Source organism: Erithacus rubecula (assembly GCF_903797595.1).
Source record: "Erithacus rubecula genome assembly, chromosome: 17".
In the NCBI taxonomy this organism is placed as follows: domain Eukaryota; kingdom Metazoa; phylum Chordata; class Aves; order Passeriformes; family Muscicapidae; genus Erithacus; species Erithacus rubecula.
Genome location: NC_136669.1, coordinates 15015730 through 15039660, shown reverse-complemented (window position 1 = coordinate 15039660; position 23931 = coordinate 15015730). Strand labels below are relative to the sequence as shown.

General features: G+C 55.8%; 1 protein-coding gene across 1 annotated transcript in view; it reads right to left on the bottom strand.

Moving 5' to 3' along the window:
• The window catches only part of NTN3 (netrin 3), a 29674-nt gene extending 6160 nt beyond the window's left edge, over positions 1–23514 (bottom strand). Inside the window, exons 1-5 of the mRNA XM_079321084.1 lie at positions 22629–23514; positions 13560–14555; positions 7187–7375; positions 1640–1789; positions 683–736 (exon numbers count right to left, since the gene is read on the bottom strand). Coding sequence (XP_079177210.1) covers positions 683–736; positions 1640–1789; positions 7187–7375; positions 13560–14526 — 1360 coding nt within the window. The 5' untranslated portion in view covers positions 14527–14555; positions 22629–23514. The remainder of the gene's footprint in view (positions 1–682; positions 737–1639; positions 1790–7186; positions 7376–13559; positions 14556–22628) is intronic.
• Positions 23515–23931: the final 417 nt, after the last annotated feature.

Genomic DNA, 23931 nt, shown 5'->3' with positions numbered 1-23931 from the left:
GAGAGATGGCCCAGGGAGGCAAGGGGCTGCTCCTTCCCCAGCTTCTCCTCCTCCACCTGGCTTGGAATCCTACAGGGGATAGACCTGGGATGGCTGGAAAGAGGCACACGGTTTCAGCAGTTTTCAGCAGTGCTGAGAGGACTGTTGAGGGGGAGGAGGAGGGGAAGGAAAGACCTGCTACAGCCCTCTTTACCCTGCTGGGTGCATCCTGCAGCACTGGAGGGCTGAGCATGGCACTGCATCTGGGGCACAGCACAGCACTGCTTGGTGCTACTGGGATGTGCCAGGACATGGTGGGAGCTCAGGGCACTTGGGTGGGACTTTGGGCTCTGGCCAGGCTGGAAGAAGGACCCTAATCCATCAATGCAGGGAGCAACCCCTGCCTTAACCTGCCAAGGGATAGCGAGGCCCCAGTGGGCTGCATCCCTGCTCTCCTTGGAGGCAATGCAGAAAGGCTTCATGAAAAAGTCCATCAATTTTAATCAGTTCCTTTCCAGAAATGCACAAGATTTTAAATCTCAGTCATGTCTTTCACCAAATTTTTTTACCATTAATTTTTTGCCAAATGGTTTGGTATAGAGCTCAGTCCTCCCCTGTGCTGTGTCAGGGAGGGGGAAGGTGGGATCTGCCCCCAGGTCTCTGTGCAGGGCTGGGGCCATGGCCAGGGACATGGAGCACTTACCCGCAGGTGCCTCCGTGCTGGTGACCAGGGAAGTGGGGTTGATGGCAGGAATTTCTGGAAAAGAAAGGGAGAGGTAGCTTCAGGATGAGATCCCCAGCTTTGGGGATGACAACTGGGAAAAAACCCTCTGAAAATAGAACACAAGGAGATTCTGTTGGTCACAAAGGAGAGATGATGGGATGAATCTGACCTGACCATTGCAGATCATTGAATAGACCTGGAGATACACAGAGTTCAGTAAATTGGGCCAGGCTGCAATTTTGCAGTCCCCAGGAGCATCCTCACATGTGTGAGGATGTGTGCTCCAGGGATGGATGTTCCCCAGGTGCTCAGCTCATCTGAATTCAGTTTGGACATCAGACCCTAGATGATCTCAGCATGCTTCAGGCTGCCCAGCACAGGGATAAATGTGGGAAAAATAACACTTTCTCAAGACTCTTGGCAGGAAAACCTGGGGAAATTTCTTTGCTAAACTCAAATTTGGGGAAGAACAGAGAGAGAAGAGCCAGCTCCACCAGTCACCTCCACTGCCACTGCTCCAGCAGCTCAGCAAATGCTGCAGGGTGGGAAGTTGTTCCTCTGCCACTTGGGTCAAATTCAAATCCACTGTGACAATAAACACAGTTTTATGCTGACCACAGGTTCTGGCCCTGCCCCAGAAGTGACCACACTCAGGGCTCAGCTGGGTGAGAAGGGCACGTGCTGTACCAAGGATGGGACCCAGCAGAGCTGTTTCAGCCAGCTGGAAGCACTGGCCCAACGGGTCATCCAGAGCCTCCTGTGCTGGGGGAGAAGGTGATCAGAGAGTGCTACTCAACCACTTCCTGGAGAACACCCATAAGGACAGACAGACTCTTGTCTGAGCCTCCCACCCACCGCAAGCAATCCAAGGTGAGTGGGGGAAGCCCCTGGTGCCTGTGGGGGTCCCTGAGTGCAGGGCAAGGCTGGCACACTCACTGATGCAGGGTGCCACCGGCGAGCGGCTCTGCTGGTAGCCCTTGGCACAGCGGTTGCAGGTCAGGCCAGTCACGCCGTCCTTGCATGGGCACTGCCCCGTGGTCTGGTTGCAGGTCTTGCCAGCTGCACCGACTGGGTGGCAGTCACAAGCTGGGTGGGAGAGAGAGAAATGGTTATGTGGGAGGGGAGACACAACACAAACCCCAAACTGGAGCCAAGGTGCAGACCCAGACAGGTGGATGAGGAGCCTACCAGAGCACTGCTGGAAATCATCTGCTGAGGCTGGCACAGCACAGACCCAGCTGGACCCGCATGTCTGGACCAACCATGGCCCCATAGGTGCTGTGAGCACCACAGGCAGGAGGGCGAGTGGACAAAGGGATTGGACAGGGTATGGCCTTGCTGACAGGGATGCTCAGGATGAGCACCTGGAGCCTCTGCAATTCCCACAGGTGCCTGTAGCCACCAGCTCTCATTTAAGATCTTCCCCCACCTCAACTCCATGGAGATGTTCCTGTCACAGCAGTAAAAATAATTTTCTCCACTCGCTCCCCTACCTCTGACCTTTTCAGCCCATGGAGCTGAATTAACACTGGGTTTTTACATAGACCTTGACCTTGTCTTGGTTTTAGAATGAAGCATGTTTTCTCAATGTTTCCCAAGTTTACAAGCCTCCTGACTCCTGGAGACCCTTGGCAAAGGATGACCTCACACCTTTCCACCACAGTCTCTTTTGGGACAAGCCACACCTGAGGTGGGTGAAAGTTGTCTCTGCTCCCAGAATACTCCATCACACTGGATGATGGATGATAAGGATTGTCTCCATGGAGGGATGTGGGAAGGAGATGCTTGTTCAGAAGACCTTCCCATCTGCTTGCGTGGAGCTGGGCTGGCTATGAGCTGGAAGAGGTTATCTTGGCCACCATCAGTGTAAGAGTTGAATGTGATTTCAAAGCAAAACAAAAACATCTCCCCCACCCGCCCCCGCAGCCCCCTGATGTTACCATTTCCCTAATTTTCACCAGATGGGATTGGTGGGAGCACCATGGCACTCGAGCCCCTGCCTGCACAGCCAGAAACCAGAGCGGGCAGCCTCTAATGGGGACCAGATGCTCCATCCTTATCAGATCTTGGCTGGGACTGGAAGCGGACATCTTTCTGACAGGGATATTTTGGGGGCTCAGCTGTGATAACAAATGGCAGTGAGCAAGGGAGTCTTGGCATGACGCAGGGCTCTTGGAAACACAGGGCCTTTCTTGGGCCCCAGCGGTCTGTTCCTGGTGTAAAGTTTATGGACAGACATAAATCTCAGCCCAATCAGGATCCAGTTAATCTACGCTGATCTCTCTCCAAGAGGTGGAAGGCAGATTTCAGTGACTCTGAATGTTTTACCCAGATCAGTAATTAAGGCAGCTTTGCTCATCTTAAGTGCACAACTTATCAGTGTCATTGGGGTATGAGCTTGGCCTCTGCCAGACCAGTCTCTACCCACTTGCCCTGCCAAAGTGGGATTTTCCACAGCCCCACAAAAATACACCGTTCCTTCCTGTTCCTGTGGGAAGAGTATCCCAGTCTACCCTGATGGGTCCCACATTGCATCACGGCCCATCCCACCACTGTGGCTGTAGCATCTCCATCCTTCCTCACCCTGACACAGCCTGTGCAGGGGGCTGGCTCAGGGAGCCCATCCCAGCCCCAGGAAAGGCAGGGCTGGGGGCATGGTGCAGCTCTGCACCACTGCCCACACACGGAGCCCTGCTGCTCCCAGCCTCTGGCTGCCAGGATATGGCCCACGGAGCTTGAATGGTGGATTAAGTCACTAGCTTGGAGCTTAACTCATCAAGCTGTGCTTGCCAGAAAGCATGTTTTGCACTTCATATTGAGGGTATTTTTGCATCTTGAGGCTTAGCTGCTACTGCTTCACCAGTTTTCACTGGAGAAAGCTCACAGTTTACAGCTTTGTTTAAACTACCGGGATTAATGCACAGCCATCCTTTATTTGACTTTTCAATTACCACTGCTGAATTAATCCTGTAGGTTGCTCTGCCTTTTCCATCCTCCCAGCTTTTCTGTCTTGCAGGGTCCAGCCATGATGCTGGAGGGAAGTGGGAGGGAAGCACTTCCCACTCACTGGCCAAGGGCTCTGCTTAGCTTGACACAACCTGCAGCTGGTATTTTTGTGCCTACTTCAAGGATGCTGCATCCCAGCAGAGACAAACCATGGTTGAAGAGTTATTTAGTAAAACGTGCTGGGATTTGTTTAAATAAGATGTAGTAGTTCCTGGCCTCCTGAATATTAACTGAGCCATCTGCAGCCTGGTGTAGTGGAAGGTGTTCCTGCCCATGGCAGAGGATTGGAACCAGATGATCTTCAAGGTCCCTTCCAATTCAAACCGGTCTGTGATTCCATGAGCATCTGCCTTCATTGCAATTCTCAGCCTCTGCCCTGAGCTAGTGCTGTGGTAGGTGCATATTTGCTCAAATCCACAGCATGCTGCTCCCATCCACCTGCTCCATGCTTGCTCTAAACATCCACTGTCAGGATCCTTGCCTTGCCTTTTCTTGAAGGAGTGTAGATACCTGAGCTGCTGGTATGGGACACATGTTTGGAAAAAACAGATTGTCTTGTCACATCTCTGTGTTTATATGCCTCTGGGAGCACCAGTTCTCACCTTGTTCCTCCTCTAAGGACCTCCCAATCCTAGCAGATCCACCCTTAGATAAGGGAGGGGTGGAAATGCTTTCTGCTTTACTGAAGGAGGGGCAGCCAAAGAAACAGAAGCATCAGGGATTTTATTATTAAGTCTGTTCCCTGAGCCAGGAACTGGCTCCCCAAACCCAGGGTACTACTGTAGCTGCCAGATCCTCCACAACATATGCCCCATGGCAGGGTTCAGCCCCGTGCACATGTTCACCTGGCTCAGCTGAGCTTTGCAGCACTGCCAAACCACAGGGCAAACCTGACAGCCCTTGGGAAGCAGCATCCCCCACCCAGACTGGCAGAGCCTTGCCTGCAGCTTGGCACAGGGACAGAGGTTTGTCTGCAAGGAAAGACCTGTCCCACCCCTCTGCAGCCCAGGCATCACTGGCTGCCACTTCCCCTGGGCTGCAGCATCTGTGCTCAGCCCATCCCATCAACTCCTGGGCATCCTGGGATGCTTTGCACATCCCATCCTCTCCAGAAAAGCCACCTTGGATCAGAGATACTTTCCATCACTGTAATGCTGCACAATTACTGGCAAATGGTGGGCACAGACAGATGGGAGCAGCTAGGCCTGCTCTGCCTCCCCTAACCTTGGCCATGCAAGGAGAGGACTTGAGCCACAGCCAGGTAGGAAACACTGCAACTTGCAGCAGCCCTGCTCCCACAAATCCATGCTATATTCAGTAATCCTCCCTAGTCCCAGCCAAATCAAGCTTGCTTTATTAGGTTTTGGCATTTTTTCTATTATTGCTCTTTGGTAAGGGCATCCACTTTGCTTGGAATTGTATCAGTTTCGGAGCAAAAGTAGAAGGAGCTGGTTATAGAATTACAGAATATCCCAAGCTAGAAGGGACCAAATATGATAATTGAATCCAACCCCTGCACAGACACCCCAACAATCCTACCCTGTAAATCCCTGGTGTCCAGACACTCCTGGAGCTCTGGCAGCCTCGGGGCTGTGCCCATTCCCTGGGGAGCCTGGGCAGTGCCAGCACTATCTGGGGAAGAACCTTTCCTGGTATCCAACAGTTCTTTGGGCAGGGCTGGGAGGCAAGGTGCTGCCTGCAGGAGATGAGGGTGAGGTGGAGGCAGTGCAGCCACCCTGGTGCCTCTCAAGTGTTGGGAGAGCTGGGGTTGCCTGCCAGCCCTCAGGACCTGACTGAATCCTCATGGAAAAGAGAATTTTGCAGCAGTTGCCCCAGCTTGGTGTGCTGCAGCAGGAGCCGGGAGCTGGGAGCTGCTGCCACCCATCCCTGGCCTCAGCAGTGCCAGGACCCCTCCTGGGAACAGGACACTGGGATGCTGTGCCATAGACCATCAGGATGCATGCCTTGTCCTGTCTCCTCCTCTTCCTCTCTCCCAGTGTCTCCCAGTGCCACCCCAAGGATGCTGGCACCTGGCACAGCTTGCAACCTAGCTGCCACCTGGCACAGTCTTCATCAAGGGTGCGGTGCCAGGGGCTGCCATGCCACAGTCACAGCTGGGGCATGCTCAACCAAGGCCATGGGTGGGAACAGCTTGGTGTCCATGGGAACACAGGCTGTGAGGGGGACGTGTCAAGTCAGCTACTTGGGTTGATGAAAATGATTAGCTCAGGGCTCCTCCTCAGCCCTGCTCCCACTGTGACACTGTGCAAATGCAGGAAGTTCCTCCCTTCACTCCATTCTCTCAAGCATTCCGGGCAGTAGCAAGGATGAGGAGAGACCACTGGCACGGCACAGGCAATGGAGGGATTTTCTTTATTACATCCCAACCTGAACAAGCCAGACCTCCAGCAGCACTAATGCACCTGACAGGGGAACCCCAAAAGTCAAATCTTTCAATTTGGACCCACAGCCAATGTCAGTGGTCCAAAACCAGATCCACTAATTCCTGTAGGCCCTACATAAACACACAAGCATCGTGTTCTTGCAGCAGTGAAGGGGCCTAGTGCTCACATGACTGCAAAAGGCACTGGAGAGAGATCTGAGAGGGACACTGTGCTCCCTTCCAGGAGGGACTCACAATCAAAGACAGGGAAAAACAGGGATCAGGGATGAATTCTCGCCCTCTAAACAGTCATGGCTGACTTCCTGCCTATCTGATGTTCCAGTCTGGATCTCAACAGTCGTTGGGGACAGGCGGGGTGTTTTCTTATCTCAAATTCTTTGGTGAAACTATTGTTTTGAAAAGGCTCTACAGACAGGCTGAGCAGTGAGAGGGAAGAAGAACCAGACAGGCTTGGCCAGGAGTTAAGAGGAGGGAAAGGAGAGGTACAGGTCCTATGATGTTTGGCACAGATTAGGGACCTTGAGAGGTCCAGCTGCAGTTTGATGGCTTGGAGCCAATGTGGCTCCTGGCCAGCTCAAAGCCAGTTACCAGGAGCCACAGTACTCAGCATCTCCCCAAAAGCAGGTCCCAAGAGCCATCCCATAGCTGAAAAACACGATGTGGGATGTGGCTCCACAGCCCACCTGGGAGATGTGACTGCCACCAGCATTCCCAGCTCTCCAGAGCAGGGAACCCACACTCCAAGCATGTTTAAATCCCAGACAACATCCATATCAGAGAAAGGTTACCAGCACATTTAGTCACGTCTGCTTCAGCACCTCCCCAGCATCTCTCCAAACACTGACCAATGGAGATAGTAACTGCACACCAGAACCATCCCAGGCTCCCCACAACCTGCAATCCTCCTCCCCCTCAACTTGATGCTGGGCTCAAAGTGCTATCCCTGCCTTGGGGAGCCCTTGGGATCGGGGTGCTGGCCAAAGTGAGCAGGACATCCCAAGGAGGGGAAGGGAGAGCAAGGAGACCGAGAGAGGCTCTGTCAGCACGTGCTGCCAGCGAGATGCCCGGCTCACCTTTGCAGGCCTTGCGGTCCGTGATGGCCTTGCTGAGGTCGCGGTAGAAGCCCTCCTTGCAGTAGTGGCAGTGCCTGCCCGCCGTGTTGTGCCGGCAGTTGAGGCACACGCCGCCGCTCTTGCGCCCCGACAGCTTGAACAGCTCCATGTTGAAGCGGCAGCGCCGCGCGTGCAGGTTGCAGTTGCAGGCTGCGAGGGAAGGGGAGAGGATGAGGAGGAGGGCTGAAGGTGAAACCCTCATGGGTGGGCTGGAGCCGCCCTGGCGTCCCCCGCTGCAGTGGGGGGCTGTACTGGGGCTGGGGTGGACACAGCACAGGTCGTCCCAATGTACCATCCAGATGTGCAGCATCCACCACGCTGCAGGGCCGGTGCCATGAGGTCAGGGCACAGGAGAAAGGACACATGTAGTAACTGGCACCACTCGACTGAAGGCAAGCAAGTGTGGGATGGAGGGCTGCAGCTGGGGGGTTTGGCAGTGCCAGCTGGGCATTTGCAGCCCCACTGTCCCCCTGCCCCTTCCCCTTCCCTAACAGCTGGCTCTGGTGATTGAGCCCACCCGGCCTTCCAGCAGGACCACCCACCTCATGCCAGGCTGTGTGACAGCCCTCCCCTTCAACCGAGCCCTCAGCTCTTTATATTTATGTATATTTATATCCTGTGTGCATGAGCCACACAGAGAAATCCACACAGCAGCCCCTGTGTGCTCACATCCCTGTGTGTGCATGCACATGTGAACATGTGTGCGCAGAGACGTGCACCAAAATACCCCCAGAGCCCTACACATGCCCACAGGCAGGCACACACAGATGTGCACAGAAACATCTGCACACCCCTGCATGCACACATAAATTAGCCCTGGGAAGCACACAGCCCTCCTGGCCAACTCCACGTGTGCGAGATAAAAAGGCAAAGCACTGCCCATTCCAGCCTTAACACTCTCGCAAAAAGATAATGGGAACAAGATTTCCTTTGGCAAAACGTGGCGCCCTGCTCCCCCAGCCCTGGCCCCCTCCCTGCGCTGGTAAATTGAGGTTGGGTGAGAGCTTTTCCAGGCGTACTGTGAAATTCATTAACGTGTCGGGCCAGATTTAACTGCCTGGGCCTGGCCTGGCCGTGTGAAGCTGCCTCACCACAGCCAGCAGCGCCGGGGGAGCTCCACCCGCACAGATCAAACGCTGCCACGGGCACGCTGCGGGGACACACAGCAAACCCCACCGAGAAAAAGAGTTTTTCTGAGGCTTGAGTTGAGCAGAAGGTTAGTGCCAGCACGCCCAAACCTCGGCTGCCCCCAGAGCTCCCCTGAGTTATGAGATTAGTGGGAAATCACATGGCAGGCATCAAAATAACACCCGGTGTGGCTGTAGGTACCTTCAGAGGCTTGTTCCTTTTGAGCTATTTTCTTTTTGCCTGGTGACAGTGGAAAACAGGGATTTTTAAGGCAAATTCTGGGTTGTGGTGTGTGGAAGGAAAGCAGCAAATACTGCCCAAGGCCCCAGGTAGCATAGGATGCTGTTGAACTGCGGATGGTGACATTCAAACAGGCTTTGCCAGAGCTTAAAGCGATACAGTGAAGTATCCTGACAGCCAGGGTGCTCTTACACTCTCCAGATAATGGGACAGGGACAAGACAAGGTGGTTTTTGCTACAGAACTGTGGCAAAAGAGCAGTTTTGGGGAGGAGAGGGGCCTTGTTTGCCCCTTGCAGCACTGAAAGGCAAGTGGGGTCATCCCAAAAGTTCTGTGTCCCTCTGGGAATGCCCCAGCATCCTCTGGGGAAGGAGAGGAGCTGGCAGCCCAGAGGTGATGGGCAGTGGAGGAGAACAGTTGGGTAAATGATTCGCTGCCCTTGGCGCAGGTCCCTCTGTGCCTCCAGTTTAATTGGTGAGAGAGTAACTGGTGGGGCCTTTTCCAGGCATCATTGACCCTGGCACATCCTGATCTACCCCAGAGCCACCTTTCCCTCGGAACAGGCTGCAGGCCCTCTGATCCTCCCAGGAGCTGGGCTTGGGGGAGAAACCTCCCCTGGCAGCCCAGCATCATCCCCTTGCCTTCAGGCAGTGGTGCTGCCCGCCCTCGGCCAGTGTCAGTAACTTCCAGGCTGGGATTCCAGAACCAACAGGGAGACCTGGCTAGGCTGGCTGTCCCCACTCAGGGACAGGGTCACAGCAGCATGTACCACAGTCCCCTCACCCCCTGGCGCAGCCATCCGGAGCTAATCGGAGCAGACAGGTCCCCCTCTTACCCAGCTAAATACTCTCACTGTTCCTCAGTACTGAGGCAGTTGTAAGCTCTGTCTGTCTCCTGTTAATCACTAATTAAAGGCTTGAATGTTCCCTGCTGTTTGGGGTATTAATAAGAATTTAATTGCACAGTTTGGGGCTAATTACCTGGTAGCTCACTTCTGCCATTGTACAGTATGCCCAATTAAACAATCATATGATCAATTAAACAATCACAAGATCTAATAATTTGCAATAATAGACTAATTAAATGTTGACACCTTGCAATGGAGCAACCTTTTGTCTCCCTTTTGATGGTGTTTGAACCCCTTTCTAAGCCGTGGCCACCCCAAAATCTCTCCTCCTGCAGGCTGCTGCAGATGTAGGAGCCTGGAATGACAGCACGAGGGGCTTTGGGACAGAGCCCCTGGCCCGGGACCGGCAGCACCGTGCACTGAGGCACACAGTGGTGCAGGCAGGGGAGCCCGCAGGGCAGGAGGGAGGCTCACCGCCCCTACAAGTTCCCTGGGAATAATTAGGGAAGGCAGCTGGATCAGCGAAACCCTAGACCGGCTGCTGCTGCCAACCCGCAGCAGATTTGAGCTACACCCCTGCTTTGGCTGGAGCAGAGCCCGGCTGGGATACAGGGCAGGATGAGGCTGCACCTCTCACTTCCACGGTGGCCAAGACCAGAACAGCACCTTTCCTCTCATCCACACTGTCCCTCCACCCTGGGAAAGGTGTTGGGAGAGAAGGGCTCACTCTGCCACTGCCAAGAGGCAGGAGGAGAAGCAAAAGAGAACCCTCCCCAAGGGGCTGCCAAGGACAAGGCTGAGGCACTCCATCCAGCCCCATCCTGGGAGGAGCAGGACTCAGGATACTCAGACAAGTGTGAATCTCCTCTGCCGGGGTGGCTGCCTTCCCCTGCACCCCAGATCTGCTGCAGTACTGCACCCGGGGGGCAGGTGGGGTGTCCGGGCAGGGGTGGCAGGGCTGTGCTGTCCTCTTGCCCATCTCCCAAAGCCATCGCCTTTCCCCTGCTCTCCCCAGGAAAGTACCATGGTCGGTGCTGCTGGGAACTCACTGGTTTCCACCACGCCTACTGGGGAGCAGGTGCAGAGAACTCTGTCAAGGAACTCCCAAGGGAAGGGAAAAATGTAGAGGAAGGGGCACAGGGCACAAGGGAATTACATGTGATCCTCCAAATCCCACCACCGCTCCGGGGATTGGTGTTTTCAGGCACCGACATCCCGGCTGGATCACTACACCTCCAGAGCAGCATGCGAGGTTTTCCCAGGGGAGAGCCGCCCCTTCCCCGCCGAGGCCCTGGATCAAAGCGAGCCCTGTGCATTATCCCGGTGCTCCGGAGAGCGCTCCTGCCGCGGCGGCCACAAAGGGAACAAGGGCTCCCGCATCACCAGCGAGTGCATCAATTACTTCCAGTGGCTGCCTCGTGCTAATCCGCTTCCCCTCCTTCCCCGGGCCGGGTGTTTGGGGGCCGAGCTGCCGAGGGGGCTGCCCCAGCAGCTCGTGGGTGCAGGCTGAACCGGCAGCAGTGATGGGGAGGAGGAGGTGGAAGTTTGGAGAGATAAAGATGGAGGGTTTTGGCAATCCAGCCCCTCTGCTGAGATTGTCCTTCACACAGTTTGTCCCAGGCTAAAAATTGGGGGATACATGAGTGGGGACACGTCCCTCTTGCCATGGCAGAACATCCCAATACTGACAGAGCAAGCTCCCTGTGGGACACGCAGCCCCTGTGGTATGTCAGGAGAGCCCCCCGTGTCTGTGGACCATGGTCTCCAACCAAGCATGGGGCCATGCACCCTGCGGCACAAAGCTGGCACCGTGCCCTCCTGCCAAGCCAGCAGCTTGGCAAATCCACTGTCACTGTCCTGGCTGCAACAGCCCCAAACCTCCCTGTCTGCCAAACTCACGCTGACCCCCTCAACACTGCAGCACAGTGATGTCCCCAGGAACGCCACAGTTACCCTATGGCAGCCGTGGTGGGATTGTGCCCTGGGCCAGTGATCAGACCTCAGGCAGTACTTAGCCGTTTCACCTGGGCATTTTCCAGAGGCAAAAATTCTGGTGAAACAACAAATATGTCCTCACCTCCAGCTGCATGGATGGATGTCCCAGCATCGTGCCATGCTGTAGGACATCAGTTTTTCCCCGTGCTGGAGCAGGCAGAGCCTCCCATGCACTGGACTGAGACAAACCCCCATGAAGAGCACTGAGGAGCATTGAGCCAAGAGCTGATATATCCCAATACCTGAAGCGGTACCACCCCCACGGGTCCATTCTCACCCCCTCTCGGGGCGCTGAGATCCCCCCTCACCCTGTCCCTGGGCTGTCACTGAGCTGCCAAGCTCCTGCCTCCACCCACTCTCTTCCTCTTCCTCCCCACTCCCCAGCCACGCCTGACATCCACCAGCACGAGCAGCATTACTGCTGCCTGACCACAGGACAGAGTCCGAAACCCCGCAGCCCCCAGGCTGAGCAAAGGGAACTTCCCGGGCAGCCTCTCCTTTTAATTGGTGCTAATTGCTGCGTCTGTTCGTGCTGGCTGGGGAGATGTCATTGTTGAAAGGCACAGAGGGGAAGGCTCGGGGAGCTAATCCAGCTTTCAGCCGCTAAACCCTTCGAAGGCGGGTGATGGAGAAGCTCTTTCAGGTCCCTTCAGAGAGGGCACAAAGCCCGAGAGGGGAAAGGGAGAAAGAAGGGGAGCGAATCAACAGGAAAAAACTACTTTCACACGCAGCTCGGGGAAGGGTCTTTGTGTAAGGGGCTGTCGGGGGGGCTTGAAGGGATGGCGCTGCGGCCCCGCCTCCCCTTCCCTCCCTCGTTTATCTTTTCAGCTCCATCTGCCAAAATGGTGACGCAGCTGGGGGGCAGGATGCTCAGAGCAAGGGACCCTCACCCCGCCCTGGACGAGATGGACAGAAAACCTGCAGATGCTACTCAAAAATGAGCCTCCTCTGGTTTAACCCCTTTTTTGCCAGCAGAGTAAAGCTGCTATCATGTGCAGAACGCGGCAGTGAGGCAGGTGCAGAGTGGGGGCAGCGAGTGGGGTGAGGTCCTCCTTGTGTCCTGGGAGTTTCCATGGGCTCACACACCTGCTGGAGACCTCCCCTGCCTGACCTGCAGCAGCCCTGGGAGAGTGCAAAGTGGAGGGCTTCTTCTGAACTCCAAAACTCATCTTTCTGAAACAAGTGGAAAAACACAAGGGCTGACACATTCCCAAGGGCATGAGGTGGCTTAAAGCATCAGCTCCAGCACTTGCTTTGAATCCACTGCCTTTTTAGCCATTCTTAGAAGAAATCTGCTGTAACGTGTATATATTGAAGCAGACGGCTGGGTTCTCAACAAGACATCGATCACAAATACTAACAAGTCCTGCTGACCTCTGGCACATCCACTGAGCCTTTCAGAGGCTGATTAATGGTACAGCTTTCCCTTGTCTCCATCCTCCTGCCGCCCCTGAGACCTGGGCTCCTGTCCAGGCAGAGTGAAAGGCTGTTCCTCCCTCTCTCAGACACAGGGCTCTGGCATCCCCTAGCCCCATCCCAAACCAGCACAAAAAGCAAAAGTCTCCACCAAAATCCCATGACAAATAATGAGCAGGACAACCAACTAATACCAGTTTGATGTTTTGGAAATGTTTCATTTTAGTGACAATATTTTTAACTTAGGGAAACCTCAGCAAGGACAGACAAGTTGAAACCACCACATGGACTGAACATGAAGGATGAAATTTTGAATTGGGAACCTCAACCTCTGCCAGGTTTTTCTGCCTGCTCCCTGTCCTTAAGCACATCTCACAGGGAACTGCTGCAATTGCCCATCCAGCCCACGGACAGCTGGTTTGCTGCCCAAGGGAAACAATCCCAGACAGGCATCCCACATTGAGGTCTGCTGACTGGCTGGAAGACACCAGTGATTTTTGGGAGGGTTTTGGCGCTTTGGCTCATGGTGGAACCACTGCATCTCTTACAGGACACCTGCAGCCGAGACAGTGTAGATGGTCAATCCCTCAGCACAGGAGATGCTCCCAAGCATCTCTGGAGACTTGGCTCAGCACTCATCACTTCCTACCCTCATGACCTCTTTTAGCATTTCAGCCCCAGAAAAGAAAGCCATTTAAAAATGCCTTACCCAGACATTCGTTGGCCTCGCGGGCGCTAGCCCGCTGCCAGGGCCGGTCGTAGTGGAAGGGCTTGCAGCGGTCACACTCGGGTCCCTCCGTGTTGTGCTTGCAGTCGCACACCAGCTTCTGCTCCTTGTCCTTAACGCAGCGCGCCGCGTGCCCGTTGCACTTGCAGCGCCCGCCCACCTGCAGCTCCCCCACGGCGTAGTAGTAGGGGCTGGAGCCCGTGCCCCCCTCCTCGTCGGCAGCGTCGCGGCCGCCCAGCTCGCGGAAGAGGTGTGGGCGGCTGAAGATCACGCGGATGTCGGTGGCCGTCACCCAGTCCTGCAGCACAGGGCTGCTGTCGAAGTCCTGCGCCGAGGGTCGCCCGTCGAGAGTGCTGAAGGCAATGAGCCCCCCGGTGAGCGGGTAGAGGTCGGTGAGGCCGTCGGTGCACAGGGCCTCCTGCTCATTCTGCTTGGTGACCGTGGCTTTGCTGGGCTTGCCATAGATCTTGCGGCACTGGGAGGAGTAGTACTGGTAGGGCACCCAGGTCTTGCCATAGTCCATGGACTTGAGGATGGCAGTGGACTCAGGCCGGGGTGAGCAGAACTGGAGGCTGACGTAGACCACTTCAAACTTCTTGCCAAGGGAGAGGGTGAGGGTGACGTTCTGTGGTGAGTGGTGGAGGGTCTCGGAGCGCCAGCAGGTCATGTTGGAGGCAGTGTTGAGGTCGGTCAGGTAGGAGGGCGGGTGGGCTCGGCGGGGGTCCGAGGCATTGCAGTGCCGTGTCGGAGGCTTCCCGCATGTGCTGGAGGCTTGAACCTCCTTCCCAAAGGCAGCATTGACAAACTCAGGGATGCAGCGTCGAGGAGCACCGCTCTCATCGTAGCAAGGGTCTGGGGGGGTCTGCTGGGCCACAAAGGGGTTCGCTGTCTGGGACAGGTCCAGCATGGCAGTGGTGAGGAGCAGGCGCAGGAGCTGCAGCACCTCCATCCTTCTGGGGACAGGGAAGTGGCTCCTCCCTGGAGGAAGAACAACAAGAGTGAGTGGCACCAGCAGTGTCACGGCCACAGCACCACCCAGGCAGAGCTGGTAAGGGATGGGAAACTCGCCCATGTCTGATTCACCACCTGTATCTGTCTTCCCACCCCACTGATGCAGTATCCTGGGAGCAGGGCAGGGAGCCAATTACTTTGTGTTGCTTCATCCACACCAATCCCTCACTGCTCATCAGCAGGACTGAAATACTATAGAAATGGGAAGATGGCCTGAGCTTTGGATGGAAGAGGTTGAAATTGGGGTACAGCCCTTCCCTGGCCTCTAACAAATTGCCCCATCATGACAGGAATGTTCTGGCCTGCCAGCAGCTCTGGCTGTCACACACAGTTCAGAGACCCTGTCACTGCATGGCTGACAAGAGCTAGTGGTGGGGAAGACTTAGGGGAAATCTTCCAGGTGCAACAGGAGCTGCAAACCCCAAATTATGCACTTGTGGCACAAAACACCTCCTGACAGAGCAGGAGAAACAGACAGCAGAAAAAACACCTTGAAGGTACATTGTGCAAGAGGCAGGAGCTCATTGGGATGAAGACCTGGAGCTCCTGAACACACCACTTCTTTGCTGGCCATGGGCAAAGTGGCTTCTCCAAGCCAGGGGCTGAATCCCCTCCAGATTCCTCTGCCACACTACTCAGTAGCAAAGGAAGTTATTCTGGCCTCACACCCAAGAAATCCAGGTCAGGGTCTGGTGTGTTTGTTGATTGGGGGAGAGGCCAGGACCAAATGCAGGACCTGGCTGGCTCCTCTCCCAGCAGCTGCAGCACAGGGCCAGAGAGCTTAGTGGCTCCCAGGGGATGTGGCTCATCTGAGTTATTGGCTTGAAGAATGGAAGAGGTCTGGAGGTCACATTCCCTCCTGCTGGCTCTGAATGCATGAAGGACCTCCCACACAATGCAGATTGGCCATGTCCCACTCTTGCCATAGCAGACCCCTGAGCCTCCTGGATGGGTGAGTGGCATCAGCCCTGCCATCCCATGGGTTGTGCTCCAGGTTGTCCAGCCTCATCCAGCCTAATGGCATGACCAGGCAGGAGGAGGGGATCCCCTGATCATCCCCTCCCCACTAGTAAATCTTTACAGGATGACTTGTGTTTCTCTCTGAGGAATGAAGCTCTGCATGCCCCAGCCCAATATCCCCAGCTACAGCCCCCACCTACAGCCCCAGTGCCACTCTTGCCTGTCCAGCTGTCTACTCTCGCCAAAGGAGGCTCCAGGGAACAGCCCATTTCAATGATCCGGGACCTTTTCTTTGGTTTGTTTTTCCATTTTGCAAAGAAAAAGGAGCCATGACTGTGGAAGAAAACGGCCTCTACAGGCAGCCAAACCACTAATGAAGGGAAGCTCCTCCCTGCCCAGCCACAGTCAGCCCAGCAGCCACAGCCTGTGCCTAACATCTCCCCCAAGGCAAAGCCTGTTCCTGCCACTTCCATGCTGTTTCCTCACTGCTTAACCCTGTGCTGATGGAAGGAGAGATGTGAAAAATTGGCAGCTCCCTTGGCAGTCCCTGCATCACCCCAGCAGCACAGTTCCAGCTTTACCACAATGCCACAGAGCCTTTTGGGGACACACAGCCCGTGCCCTGGTGGCTTGGCTGCCAGCAAGACAAAGGATACTGTCCCTGGAGTGCCCAGAGCATTGAGAACCCACTACTTGAGGAGTGTGGCTGCAAGATTAGAGACTGCTGGGACGTAGCAGTTACCACAGCACAGGAGGTGCTGTGCCGGTAGCACCAGAGAGTGAAGAGCATCCCCCACTGCAGGCAGCTGCCTCCTGGGCAGGAGATGAAGCTATGGCTGCTGCCAGATCCCTGCATCTGCTTGTTGAGCAAAGGCCGTGGCTGGTTAATCCCCCAGCACAATTCTGACAGGAGGATCCCCAGCCCCTGCCTGGTTCTGAGCAGCACACAGTGGGCACAAGCTGCTGCCAGCCCACTGGCAGAGCCCTGCTCCTGTATTTTCACCCAGAAAAGGAGCTGCAAGGTGCTTGATGGACCCCTTGCAACAACCAGAAAGACCCAGCCAAGCATGTACTTGCAGAAGCCAGCACAGCACCTTTGGCCCTGTGGTGCTGCCAGTCCTCTTTCCTTCGCTGTCCCCTCCAACTGCTCATCCCACAGAGGGCAGAGTCAGATGCTGCAGCCATCACTTCCCATCCCACCACACCCACAGGGCAGCACTAGTAGGAAGACAACCCAGAGGGATAACCTCTGCACCAGGAGGAGAGAGAAGAAATCCCCAGGGGTCCTCAGCAGCTGCATCCATCCACTCCAGGGAGAATCAGGATGTATAGAACAAGGCATCTACTAAACCTTGCCAGCAAAGAGCCTCCTTCACCCCCTCTATGTTGTGGCAGCAAGGTGACAGGAGTAGGAACATGCTCAAGCAAAGGCCTTTTCATTTCCTGTCTGGTAAGACACAAAGATGTGGGGAAACCCTTGTCCAGGGGAAAGTGGCAGCAGCAGCATCTCTGCCAGGGGAGAGGCCACAGGCCAAGCTGTGACGAGCACTGGAGCAGCAGATCCAGGAGACAGGACCAGGCTGCCACTGGTGCAGGCATGCACAGGGGCATGAGCAGCTCCTGCTCATCCTCCCTGCCCCAGTGGGAAGCTTTGTCCCTCCTGCCAGTCTTTCTAAGGCATAAGCCTCTGAAGCTCAGTGCCAAAGTTTTGGTGGCTCTGCTGCCAGGGAGCAGCCATGGTGGAGCCAGCGCTCACTCGGCAGCACTGCAGAGGCAGGATGAGTGGATATCATTATCATCCACAGGACCACACACAGGCACGCACGCTCCGTGCTCAGCTCACCCCATTATCCCACTGAAAGAGAGCTGGGGCCAGTGGTCTCCGTGGGCCTCACCTCCGTATTGGAGAGGAGGGCAAGCTGCAATCTGCTCCCTTTTATGCATATTCAGCATGACCCTGGGACTGCCGGCAAGCTGCCAGAGAGGCCTGGGAGTGGGTATTTCTCTCCCTGGTCCCCATCTGCCCCCCCACCCCCACCCCCACCCCGCCCCCTCCCACTTCCCATCCTTGCTGCTCCCGGTTCAGATCAAATGGAGACGCTGCTGATTAAGCAGAGAGAATTGGATGACCTCTGGGTGCCAAATCCAGCCCAGCACGTTCCTGCATGAGGAGGGATATAGGCGCTGGAGCTGCTTTCACAGGGACAGCATCCCGAAGGTGTCCTCAGCGAGGAGCTGGGGTGGCTGCCAGCTCCCAGCAGCAGCCGTGGCCCGGGGCAATGCGGCGGCGGGGCTCACCCTTCCCGAGGAAGCGGCCACCCTCCCAGCTCCTCCCCAGAAGCGGCTGCATTTTTGAGGTGGGCGATTTCCTCACTCCTCCACTCCAGGAATGCTAACAGCCGTGCGGCTTGGAAGGAACTCATGCTGCCGGAGCGCTTCAGAAGTGCTTTAAAAAAAAAAATTAGCTTCCACATCCAACACCTCCACACCCGTTCTCTCTACAACCACACGCTTCCCAGAGTGACCCGCAGTGTTTCCCTGCTTTGTGGGAGACTTGTCAGGGTGATGCTCCAGCGCTCCGTGGGCTCCTTTTCCATCATCTTTCCAGGCAGGAGGCCTGGTGCAGATGCATGCCTGGAGCTTCAGGTCTCCCAGTACTGAGCCATCAGGTAGGTGCTTGCTCCCCAAATTACAATGGATGAGACAAGTGCAGCAGGTAAGGCAGGGCAAGGAGAACAAACTTCCCACAATGTGGATGCTGGTGCCTCCAGCAGGTCCAGGATCACCACCTGGCAGACTGGGGCCACAGCAACTCTATTGAAGTAATTACAGGATTAGGTGGAACAACACAGGGCAGGGAGGGAAGCAGGCTATTAACCAGATTTGATCCTAGGACCTTTGCAGCACAGGAGCAGCCTTCTCTAATTAAAGTGGAGGGGAAGGCACGAGTGGTGCTCTGCTGCTGGAAAAATGTGGCTTAGAGGGCAGGTGATGGCTGTAATGAGGGCATCTGCACTCCCTTGCCACACATGCTGTGGGAGCAGCACACTGCAGCTCTGCTCCAGCCCGTGAACAAGATCCATCCTGGGGGGCTGCTAGGGTCCCTGGATACCCAGGTCCCTCTCCATCATGCCAATGCCAGCTCAGGGAAACTTAATTCCTCCACCCAACAAACAGAATCAGGCCCAAACTCTGCTCTGGCCGTGGATAAATCATTCCATGTGTTTCTGGGATACAAAAACATAACTGAGAAGTATTTAAAGTGAAAGGAAAAACTCCATGGAGCCAAGGTACTGGTCCAGCTCAGCTTTCCAGAGAGAGGGAGTATGTGGTGGGAGAGGCTGGAGGGATGCAGAGTGGCTGGGAGTGCTAATCGCCTTCCCAGCCGCTAATGGAGCAACTGGTGCCCACTTGGGACATGGCTAATGGCACAGAGGAGATGCCTCACTTTCCTTTACAAGCTCCCTCATCTCTCCTGATATTTAAGTATCAGAAGCTTCTGAGTGCTTACAGCCCCACATCTGCAGGGCTGCCCATTCCATGCAGCCCCTCGGGCTCTCAGCCCCCTGTATGCACAGCTCAGGGGGGCAATTACACAGCAGCATCTTCCTGCAGCAGGCACTGCAGGTGATGGATATTGCAATGCACTCTTGGCAGGTTGGAGCCAGAATTACACAAGCCATATGATACCCCAGCACTGCCAGGAGACGCATACAAATTACACTGCACACAGGAAAGGATGGGCCAGATTCTGACCTCAGTGCTTTGGCATCAGCTCGAAGTAACTCCATTCACATCAGGCCAAACCAAGACGTAAGCAACTCCATTCAAATTTACACTGGCATACCTGTGGTCAGGATCTGGCCTGACTTGAATTAGTTGCAGCCTGATGTTACAAAAGGCAGCAAAGGAGCCCAGATTTCCAAGGTTATCAAAAAACAACCAAAAAATAAAAGAATAAAAATAAATCCACCAGAAAACAAACAGTCCCCAGGCTACTCAGCTAAGTGCATGGAGCTGTCAAATGCAGGATGCTCGGACACATCCCTGCCCACCAGTTTCAGTAACTTGGAAGCCATGCTGACCACAGGAGGGAGGGACCAACACCCAGCATGAGTGTCCTGCTGGGTCGCCCAAGCCCACTCTGCTCACCACTGGCCCTGGGTAGAGGTGGTTCTACGCTGGGGAGAGAAGCCTTCAGCACAGTATCACCCATATGATGCAGATCTGAATCCATTTTTCTGCAACACTCTTGCATCCCCCAGCTAGTGCAAACTGGAGATCTCCTCCTAAAGTTCCCAATACAACAGCAACTCAAGGAGACATTTGGAGCCCTTGACCTTGCAGGATGAGCAAGCACTGCCTGGATGCATTTGGACTGAATGGTCCTTGTGGGTCCCTTCCAACTCAGGGTGTTCTGTGATTTTTTTCTACCTATTTATTAACCTCTACTACATCTTTACCAGTTAGTTATTTTACCCAACTCCAACTCCACCACAATCTCCTGAACTCCTTTGCACATTCCTACCACAGTGCTTAGCTCTACTGAGTGGTCTCAGCAGCATCCCTTAAGGTACAGAAGATTTTCTTCCCACTACTCCCAGAAGATGCAAGGGACTCAGAGTCCAGAAGTCCTCATTGCTTCCACCCCTTTCCACTCCATATGAGAATAAAGTGATCTGGTTTCCATAACATCCCTCATTGCATTTTCACAACATGCTGGGCACAGATGTTGAAAACAGTCTGGATGAATATTTAAAATGGTATTCAGAAATGACAACATTTGGCTGGCTTTGAAAGATCTCTCACATCGGGCAGAGGATGGCTCACAACAACGGACTGGAAACACACTGCACTTTGACATCTCTATTTTTTTTTTACCCCCTCTCTGGCTATTGGTAGATATTTCATGCCTCTGGTGTCCCACAGTCTCTTATTGCTTGAGTGCCAGCCAAGCCTGCAGCATTAGGAAGAAGCTGTCACGTACGTTTTCAAACATCATGGGGCAAAGCGGAATATGGAAAATCTGTCGCGTTTCCATACTGAATGCAAGTGTCCTGCACAGGCTCAGGGAGGGGCTCAAAGGGGCACAAAATAACTGCTTCCTTATGGAGCAGGGCCTGACTAACCAGGGAGGAGGAACAGGAGGCAAGACCCTCGACATGGTGGGCTGCTTCCCTGCTGACAACATCCCAGCACACCCTCCAAGGTGTGCACTGATGCTCACCTCCTTCTTCAGGGCTGGGGAAACTCCCTCTTGGAGTTACACCTATGCCAGCAGCCAGCCAAGGTGGAACCTCCATTCTGTCCAACCCAGACTGAAGTCACCATTGCTCCGGTGCTCAGAGAGCACTGGAAATGCTCCTGAGCCTCCACACCCAGCAGCCTGCATTTCTGCTGTACGTCCTGCACTCAGCTACATCCCTAGGCCAGGCTACTCCCTTCCATAGCCTGCAGACACATCAGGTCCTTCCCAGCCTGGCATTACACCTGCCCTCGTTTCTGCAGGGCCCTACCTTCCTTCTGCACGCAGATAGAAGAGGAAGGGGTGTTGGGACCCTTGCAGCCCACCCTGCTCTTGAGCTGTTGGATCTCCTGTCCCCTCATCAGCCTGCTCCAAACAGGTGTCAGAGCAGCACAGCAGCTCCCTCTGTTTTGTAAATGGGACATTGCAGAAAAAGAGAAAAAAAGTTACCCTCCATCCATCCAAACACCTTGGAGGGTATCTCCAGCACATGGCCGAAACCACCACCCTCTCCACTAGTTACAGAGAACTCTAGTCTCTCCTGGCTCTGAGAGACAGGCAACATAAAACTTGGCCAGGGAAGAAGGATCTGTGGCATTTCCAGGCATGCAGGGTGTGTACATCCAGGTCTGCACTCAGAATTGTCTCAGCCTGGCTACTGGTCCAATACAAATGGCACGGATAGAGATGGGCTGCTCAGCGTGGCTTACATCCCATATATTCATGGAATGAGCTCCCTGAGAGAGGAGTATTCGTGCCCAAGTGCTGCCCAGATGAACATCAGGCCAGCAGGACCACTGTGCTGCCAGAGGAACTTGTGCTCCTGCCCACAGGGCCTTCCTTCCTCACCCACCCTACTTGGCGACACAGCAGACTGCCAAGCACCACGTCCCCATCACACCAGTTAGTCCTCATCCCAAGAAAGGTATTTCCACCCACCCACTCTCCAGTGGGCCAGGCAAGCTGTGGGTAGGATGGCGTTTTGAGGAAATGAGGTTTCAGCAGCTCCAAGAGAGGAAAGCAAAAGCAAACCCATCAAACGCAGCCCAGCTTCCCTTCTTCCCGTGGAGCTGCCCACTCACACGTTCACTGGCCAGAGCTCTCACTCCAGCTGAGGCTTTAAGGGCCGGGTGCTTGGGGTGCCAAGGGTCTTGCCCAGCCTGGCTGCAGAACTGCAGTGGAGCAGAACACATCCCACGGGAGCCGTTTCCAAAAAGAGCCGGCCCTCCGAGCCCACCCTGCAGGGGAATCTCCCGGTGCAGCTGCGCTAGGAAGGGACCGGTGACGGACCCCAAGCCTGGGGTGGTGACAAGGGCGATGCCGCCCACGCAGGTGACTTTGTGCCGACGGAGCCCTCCCAGGCGGAGAAAGGCCGCGGTGGGAGCGGCGGGCAGGGCACCACGTGCGTGCCTCGTGCCCGGTCAGCCGGGGCTGGCACCGCGGGCTCGGCCTGGCAGGGCTCCCGCCGCTGCCCGCACCGCACCGCGCTGAGCGGGGCCGGGGCTCCGCTGGGCTGCGACACCGCGGGGCTCCGCGCAGCGCCGAGGAACCCCGAGCCGGCTCTGCGAGGCGGCGGCAGCGAGCCGGGCTGGGCCGGGCCGGGCCGGGCCAGAGCACGGAGCGGCGGCCGGAGCTGCCCGGGGATGGGAGCGGGACTCGGCGGCGGGCGGGCGGCCGCGCTGCGGGGAGGTCCCGTTCTCGACGGTGAAAGGATGGAAAGGGAAATAAAGGGAGGGTGAGTGCGGGGGGAGAGGGAGGAATAAAAGGCAACGAGAGAGAGCGGTGGGGAGGAGAGCGGGAGCCCGGAGCGCCGGGAAGTTGGGAGCGCAGCTTACCGCGACCGGGCAGGTAGCGGAGCCGGTCTGGGCGACAGGTCCGGGAGCGGCGGCGAGAGGAGCTGGGGCCGCGGCGGGGCGGACGGCGGGCAGGGGTAGCTCCTTCCCGGTGCTGGCCGCAGCACGAAGAAAGGAAAAAAAGTGAAGAAAAGGGTGGGGGGAAAAAAGCAACGATAACAAATTTCCAGAGAATCGTGCGTGGGGACGAAATAAGGCGAAATAGTGGAAAGCGGGAGCGCTGCTCTCGGCGGTGCGGGCGGGTCCCAGCGCCGTGCCCGCAGCCGGCCGCGCTCCCGCCCGCTCCACCGTACCGCCCGCGGCTGCTTCGGCTGCGGGAGGGAGGGGGGGAGGCAGCAGGGGAGGGCGAAAAGGAGAGGAAAGGGAATAAAAAAAACCAAAAAAACACAAAAAACCAAAAACTTTAAAAAAATAGAAAGGAAAAGAAAAGCGAGAATTGGAGAAACTGAGCCCCGACCGCCGCCTGGACGCGGAGTAAAAAGGCTCCAATAAATCCCGGTTAGAAAAGAAGGGAAAAGTCACCTCCCCGAGGAAATCAGAAGCAGATTTCGAGCCATTTAATCACATGCAGGGAGGTGTGTGCGTGTGCGCCGCCCGCCGCCGCTGCCAGCCCTGCCTCCGCCCTCCGCCCCGCCGGCAGCCCAGCGGGCAGGGCCGGAGCCGGGCGGGAAGCGGGGCCGCCCCGCCGCGGGCAGCCCTCCCTGCAGGGGTCCCGGTGGCCGCGGTCCCACCTGCCGCCCGGCCAGCCCCGCCGCGCCCCGGAGCTCGCTCAGCCCACACAGGGTCCATCCCCGCGGAGTGCGGGTGGCTGCGGGCCGTAGCCCACCGCGCCGAGGGCTCAGCGGCGCCGCAGCCAAGGCAGCTGGTTATTCTCTCTCTGCTTCCCAAAGCAAATAAGGCATTTACCAGGCGGGAGCAGCTCCTCTTATGGAGGAAGCTGGAGTCTCCGCTCCATCCCGTGAGCAGAAGCTTTTCTTGCGCGGCTGCACCAGAGTCGCCCCTGGTCTCTGATTTTTGGGCAGGGAGGGAGAGAAGCGGGACACTTCCATACCCATTACAGCTGCCCCCGAGGGGCTGCCCCGCTAGCCCCAGGCCACCTGCGAGTGGTGCACGAAAAAGGTGAAACTAATTTAATCAAGTTTGTGTGAAGCGGTGGAGGAGAGCAGGAAACCTAGACCTGGATTCTCTCCCTCACTGCGGCTGTGTTCACAACCCTGCGGCCCCCACATCTGCCACTTTGGCCTGGGGAACATCCTCTTGTAATTGCCCTTGCAATGGATGTGAG